The 7,500-nt window shown below is 43.6% G+C and overlaps 1 protein-coding gene, 1 non-coding gene and 2 pseudogenes across 2 annotated transcripts in view; all 4 read right to left on the bottom strand.

The window, feature by feature from the left end:
• Positions 1-7,500, bottom strand: part of LOC128431094 (uncharacterized) — an 870,493-nt gene that overhangs the window by 839,072 nt on the left and 23,921 nt on the right. The window contains exon 2 of the mRNA XM_053417316.1: positions 1,088-1,103. Within this exon, the coding sequence (XP_053273291.1) occupies positions 1,088-1,103 (16 nt within the window). The remainder of the gene's footprint in view (positions 1-1,087; positions 1,104-7,500) is intronic.
• LOC128435540 (uncharacterized) lies at positions 50-168 on the bottom strand (annotated as a pseudogene).
• On the bottom strand, positions 231-349 carry LOC128435119 (5S ribosomal RNA). Its single transcript, XR_008337783.1, has one exon. It is a non-coding gene; the product is annotated as a 5S ribosomal RNA (ribosomal RNA).
• Positions 412-530, bottom strand: LOC128436103 (uncharacterized; annotated as a pseudogene).

Here is a 7,500-nt window from a genome sequence, read left to right on the forward strand (position 1 = left end):
CACTGAGCCTTATTTATACATGTAAATACGTCAGGTAAAAGCGGAAAAAAGCTTACAGCACCTGGTATTCCCAGGCAGTCTCCCATCCAAGTACTAACCAGGCCCGACCCTGCTTAGCTTCCGAGATCAGACGAGAAAGGGCGTATTCAGGTTAGTGTGGCCGTAAGCGAATGAAGCCACCCACTGAGCCTTATTTATACATGTAAATACGTCAGGTAAAAGCGGAAAAAAGCTTACAGCACCTGGTATTCCCAGGCAGTCTGCCATCAAAGTACTAACCAGGCCCGACCCTGCTTAGCTTCCGAGATCAGACGAGATCGGGCGTATTCAGGTTGGTGTGGGCGTAAGCGAATGAAGCCACCCACTGAGCCTTATTTATACATGTAAATACGTCAGGTAAAAGCGGAAAAAAGCTTACAGCACCTGGTATTCCCAGGCAGTCTCCCATCCAAGCACTAACCAGGCCCGACCCTGCTTAGCTTCCGAGATCAGACGAGATCGGGAGTATTCAGTGTTGTGCAATAGTAGGAGTAGAATTGACGTTGGCTAATTATTAATAATCATGAAATATGATTATTAAAATAACAATTATTTCTTAAAAATAATCAAAAATGATAAAGCTATTAATTAAGAAATGTAACACATTTAATTCGAAATGATACGGTTATCCATTAATAAGAGTTAAAATAATCAATGAAAACAATAAAATTATCAAATTAAGAATAATACAAATCTGTAATCATTGCTTATTGTCGCGGGGCACCACCCTGGTTACAGGGACCAACGATACAATCTATAAATATCAGTCTCATAATGATAAATGTCAAATCAATAATCTCAATATTTAATATTAATAATTATTTAATTAACAGTGAAGGCTACTAAGTTCGAGCACAGGCAATCATAATCCAGCTGCAATCACATACATATGCACAAATAATCACAGACTACAGATACTTTAATTACAAAAGCATTTATTAAAAAGGGGAAATAAAGTTAATGTTATTCAATGATTCATCATTTTAACAAGCTCCGATATTTCAAAGATAAACACAGCAGCAGCACTTATCACAATTCAGAAAAATACATGTAAAACCGACGGTCTACCTATGTATGTCTGTCTCGGTGTGTGTGTGTGTGTCTGTGTCAAAGTGTCTCTCTGTGTGTGTGTGTCTATGTGTATGCATGTGAAATAAAGTTAGTGTTATTTAATGATTCATCATTTTAACAAACTCCCATATTTCAAAGATAACAACAGCAGCCGCTTATCACAATTTAGAAAAACACATGTATTCCTCTATGTGTATCTGTGTGTGTGTATCTGTCTGTGTCTATCAATGTGTGTCTGTGTGGGTGTGTCTGTGTGGGTGTGTGAGAGAGCGAGAGAGAGAGAGAGAAAAAGAAGGGGGCGTGGCGATGACGCAGTCACTTGGTGACGTCACATCTAAGATGGCGGCCGATCATGATTCGTGGAATCAAGGCCTAAAAACTCTCAAAATGGTGGATTGACTACAAAACAAGATGGCGGAGCCGTTATGAATTTAGAGCCAGAATGGGAAGAGAGGGAGAGAGGAGGCGTGGCAATAATAGATTCAAAATGGTGGTTTAACTTGCGTTATCCAAAATGGAGTCTATGTTAATGACACCATGTGGCCGGAGCTCACACTGGTGGTCGTCACATGAATTACACAAAGGGATTTTCAGACAAAGAGAATTCTTTGTCTCTGCTTTGGCGTTCGGCCGCATGGCTTCCAGATGTGTCCAGCCTCTCTGAATATAGATTTAACTATGTTACATGAACTGTATTCTAAATACAGATCGGATGTGTATATAGGTCGGTTTAGAAGGAGAGAGAGAGAGAGAGAGCATACAAGGAGGGAGCAAAGCTCTTAAAAGCACCGTCAGAAACAAGTTACATTTACTTTACCACTCAGCACCGAAGTGGCGTTGTGTGCTGAGGTTTGACCGGTAAAGTCTCTTTAAAGTTGTTCAAACGGTCACAATGAGCTGGAGACGCTGCTCACGGCGCTTAAAAACTGTGGCACAAGGCCGTAACCGGAAACCGGAAGTGGCGAGTCGCCGCTAAACATTAGAGACTCGGCGGTCTCATACAAAACAAATACGTTCAATTATTAAAAACAATACGCTACGTATTATATTAACATCTGCCCAGACAATAAAGCCTCTTACTGTACCACCCTCGCGGTGTGCGTGCGCGTCGGGCCAGTGAATCACGTGGTCTCTCAAGCGGTCTTCGGCCGCTGGACCGGACAAGCAGCGGATTTTCTCGTGCTGCTTCGATGGGATGAACGTCGTCCTTCTTCTTCAGGGATGTGGAGCTCGTGCTCCTCAGCGGAATGAATCTCGCGCTTCTGCAGGGGATGAACAGCGGTAACGCCGCTGTGGATTTGGAAAGAAAGTCTGTGATGCTCGACCGGCGAGCGAGTTCCTGTGCGCGGCCTCTTCAAGTTAAAAGAGCAAAAGTCCTTTTGAAAATAAAAACGTCGACTGAATAAAGAAATAAAAGAAATGAAAATAAAATAACTCTGGTTGATAAACTAAAGTTAAGGTTGCCCCCGTTAGCAACTGAATCAGCTGAGAGGCCCCGAAGGGGGCCTGGTGTTGTCTTCAGAGCAGGGTAAAAATGGCAGCGATTATTGGGGTCTCAGTGGTTTTGTTCTACCTGAGAGGTCCTCCTCCTTGAGGAGTTGGTCATAGGATGATGCTGGCTTTAAGCCAATTGAGTGTCAGAAATGGATCTGAGTGGGCGGGGCTTGGAACTGAGCAGGGGCTTCTGGGAAAAACCCCAGGACATTTTTCCACCACCAGGGGGAGATTCTTGAGCCTGCAGGAGGATGTTTTCCCGCCCAAAGTTTAACAACCCTTTGTTCCTCTCGGCTCCAGTGTCTGCTGGCACCCCGCTGGGCTCTGGCCCAACAGTCCCCCTTTTGGTCTGGAGAGTGGGCTGTGACCCCGGTCTCCAGGGCAAACTATGGTCGAGAGTCCAGTGATAATCCATGAGAGGTAATCCTTGAGTGGAGTTGAAGCAGTGAAAGTTAGTTCATTATGAGGCAGAGAGGCATAAATGTCTTCGAGGCATGAGTCTAAACAGAGAGAGGTAATTGTCTGGGCAGACAGGCTAAATAACATATATTCTAAAACACGGCACACACTTTCAATTTCACATAATGCTTATCGGCAGTTATTGTTAAAATACCAATGAATTTCGGTGAAGAGTCAGATGAAAGAAAAGTGGAAACACGAACAGAAGAAAATGTTTGAGTAGGTGCTGGTGTTTTGAGGTAAACATGTGTTATCCTGTCAAACCAAAACATTTAGAACGGCGAGTCACGTTCTGTTGTTCGCTAATCTGTGAATTTATGATAAATCCTATTTCTAGGTTTTCAGATCTACAGATATTGGAATTTCACTGCCAAGACTGAATTGCCAAGTGTACCCGTGAGGGCTGCACAACCGTAGTGGTAACGACTTCAAAATCCTCAACGAGGTCTAAGGAGGTTCACTACCTGAACTACGTTATACAATTTACTGACAGAGGGTCTAAAGCATGCAGCTATTGATGGAGTGAGTGGTTTGAGCGGTTTTTTTTGTTTTAAAGTTGGGATTTCTTCCCCCCCTTTTCAGATGTGGAGGTGAGAGGGGGTTTCTGGCAGCGCCTTGGTCCTTCCCCGTCATTGAAGTCATCTTTGGGAGTGGAGAAGGAGGGCGTCTGCTCCTAGTTTCGCCAACGGGGTTCAGTGTCTGGTCTCTCAGTGGAGCCTGGAGGAACATGTGGCACAATGTCTCTCATTGCTTCATCCACACATCTCCGTATTTACTCCTCTGTCCCAGGATGCATCCCATGTGTTGGATTTCGGTCACCACATCTATACTCCTGGTACTGATAGGGTTTCCGTCTGTTCCAGCCCCTACTCCTCTGTTGAGAGGGATTCAGGTGCTGAGGTCGAAACTGTTTGTGGGGTTGGTTGAAATCCTCACCCCCTTGGTTTTGTGGGGCGCCCTGTTGGAAGGGTCGCTGTTCCTGGTTCTCTTTGCTGGGGTTCATCTTGGCGTGGGGAAAGTTGTCATCTTCCAGCGCCGGGTCCACATTTAGTTGGATTTGAACTGCCAGAACCACGGTGTCGTCTTCGTTGAACCCTCGGTTGTCTGGGTCGAAGCGATAAATGTCTTTTTTTTTTTTTTAAGGGGCTCTAGCTGCCGGGTGCAGATTTCCTCTCTTTGAGGGGGTGCTGAGTCATCAGGGTCTTCTGAATTGTGTGTGCCACAGTATTCATCTTTGTGGCCACCATCTCTTGCACCGGGAGTGGAGGACCATCCAGGACGCGACCGTGAGTCATGGTGCGCCCCTGCCTGAGTGGCAGACTGGAAAATCTCCTTCAGCCCTCCAGGACGGATTCCTTCCGTCGTTGTGGTGTGAATCAGCATGGCTCCGTGCAGGATGTGTTCCTTCTGGCTGGAGTGGATGCTGTGTGTCCGCTGGAAAGGCATTTGGAGTGCCTCATAGCGGTCCCAGGTCACTGCACGTCTAGGGGTTGAGTCCGGCCCCCCCCTTTGGTGTTGAGGGGGTTGGAGCGGTCGACTGCTGGGTGTGTCTGGCTCTCCAGAGCAAAGCTTCCTCTGCAAGAAGGTTGCGTAGCTGTGCTCGCAGCTTTTCTCCCAGTGTCTCTGTTCCGCTGGCTCCACCAGGAATGACGTCAGCTCCTGGCCCTGTCATCAGGGATATCAGCTCGAGGGGGGGGGGGCAGCTCTGTTTGACTGTGCCCCCCCTTTCTGCTGACCTTTGACCTTCCGTGCAGAGCTTCGTGCTCCTGCACCGCCTGGTCCTGTTCTGTGCGGGTCTCGATGATATGCCGCAGGTGGGAGTTTTTCTCCTGCTCCGCTCGACATGCTGCTTGCATGGCCTGGAGCTCCTTCGCATGTTCTTGGGCCTGCAGCTCGGCTCTCTGCTGGTAGAGGAGTGTCAGTTGACCCAGAGCATGGGGTATTTTTGGATGCGGGCCAGTGGGGTTGATCAGGTGAATGGACAGTTCTTTAATCTTACGATCACAGGTACTTAAATCATACTCACTCAACTCACTCACTTCATCACTAGAAAAATTGATCAGACTGCTACAGTCTCTTATAGGACGTCTGGTCCTGAGGGAGCCCTGCCCCAGTGTGGTCCATGCTACTCATCTTCTGAGTGCGCAAACACCTGGTGGGCTGCTCAAGCTTGCTTAGATAAAAGCGGACAAAAACTCAATTATAGCATTTCTATAAAAAATTGCTCAGACTGGCGACTGTCTCTGACATGTCGTCTGGCCTTGAGGGAGCCCTTGCCCCAGGATGGTCCATGCTACTCATCTTCTGAGTGCGAAAAGAGCCTGGTGGGCCGCTCAAGCTTGCTTAGGTTAAAAGCGGATAAAAATTTAATAAACACTACACAAGATGCACAGGTGAGCTTCACTCTGTGTCTATATAGTAGCGCTATGCAGGATAGCTCGATGGCTCAATCCTTTAGACCTAGTTGGTTAACAACTAGTCTCAACAAAACTAGTCTCTCAAATCTAGTTTGTTTCCTTAAAATTAAAAAGCATGCAGAAAATCTCCTATAAAAATATTACTAACCTACTGAAACGTAGTCAGCAACCAACCATAGCTATACACAACGCCTGCTTAGCAAGGGGAATTAAGAATAAAGAAAATTCAAAAAAAGAAATAAATTTCCAAAATTATTTTTCTCTTAAGAAAATTAATTATAATTATTGTGCATTGAGATGACACAACCACTAATATGCAATAAGCAGCCAACCACGGATACACAAGGCAATAGTATACCTGCTTGGCACAGGTGCAAAGGGATTTACAAATAAAAAATTCAAAGAGAAATAAATTTCCAAAATTATTTTTCTCTTTAAGAGATTAATCATAAATATTGTGCATCGCGAATACACAACCACCGATTGCACTCTGCAGCCAACCACAGATACGCAAGGCACGAGTATAGGTGCAGGGGAATTTAGAAATTAAAAAAAAAATTATTTGCAGAGAAATAACTTTCAAAATTATTTCTGGATCATTGTACACAGTATTATGATACAGCTGGAGTTAGATAGCCTCACGCAGGGGCACCATTTATGTTGCATGCGTGAAGCGTTCCGCCCTCACACGGGGATCCATTTATGTTGGGAGGGATAAAAAAAAAATTTTGGAAGGAAAAAAAAAAATTAATTAATATCTTTTTCTTCGAAAATTCATTTCTGGGGGAAAATGAATCTGGATTATTGTACAGTATTATGATACAGCTGGAGTTAGAATGCCTCACACGGGGGCACCATTTATGTTGTGCAATAGTAGGAGTAGAATTGACGTTGGCTAATTATTAATAATCATGAAATATGATTATTAAAATAACAATTATTTCTTAAAAATAATCAAAAATGATAAAGCTATTAATTAAGAAATGTAACACATTTAATTCGAAATGATACGGTTATCCATTAATAATAGTTAAAATAATCAATGAAAACAATAAAATTATCAAATTAAGAATAATACAAATCTGTAATCATTGCTTATTGTCGCGGGGCACCACCCTGGTTACAGGGACCAACGATACAATCTATAAATATCAGTCTCATAATGATAAATGTCAAATCAATAATCTCAATATTTAATATTAATAATTATTTAATTAACAGTGAAGGCTACTAAGTTCGAGCACAGGCAATCATAATTCAGCTGCAATCACATACATATGCACAAATAATCACAGACTACAGATACTTTAATTACAAAAGCATTTATTAAAAAGGGGAAATAAAGTTAATGTTATTCAATGATTCATCATTTTAACAAGCTCCGATATTTCAAAGATAAACACAGCAGCAGCACTTATCACAATTCAGAAAAATACATGTAAAACCGGCGGTCTACCTATGTATGTCTGTCTCGGTGTGTGTGTGTGTGTCTGTGTCAAAGTGTCTCTCTGTGTGTGTGTGTCTATGTGTATGCATGTGAAATAAAGTTAGTGTTATTTAATGATTCATCATTTTAACAAACTCCCATATTTCAAAGATAACAACAGCAGCCGCTTATCACAATTTAGAAAAACACATGTATTCCTCTATGTGTATCTGTGTGTGTGTATCTGTCTGTGTCTATCAATGTGTGTCTGTGTGGGTGTGTCTGTGTGGGTGTGTGAGAGAGCGAGAGAGAGAGAGAGAAAAAGAAGGGGGCGTGGCGATGACGCAGTCACTTGGTGACGTCACATCTAAGATGGCGGCCGATCATGATTCGTGGAATCAAGGCCTAAAAACTCTCAAAATGGTGGATTGACTACAAAACAAGATGGCGGAGCCGTTATGAATTTAGAGCCAGAATGGGAAGAGAGGGAGAGAGGAGGCGTGGCAATAATAGATTCAAAATGGTGGTTTAACTTGCGTTATCCAAAATGGAGTCTATGTTAATGACACCATGTGGCCGGAGCTCACACTGGTG

Source organism: Pleuronectes platessa, chromosome 24 (assembly GCF_947347685.1).
Source record: "Pleuronectes platessa chromosome 24, fPlePla1.1, whole genome shotgun sequence".
In the NCBI taxonomy this organism is placed as follows: domain Eukaryota; kingdom Metazoa; phylum Chordata; class Actinopteri; order Pleuronectiformes; family Pleuronectidae; genus Pleuronectes; species Pleuronectes platessa.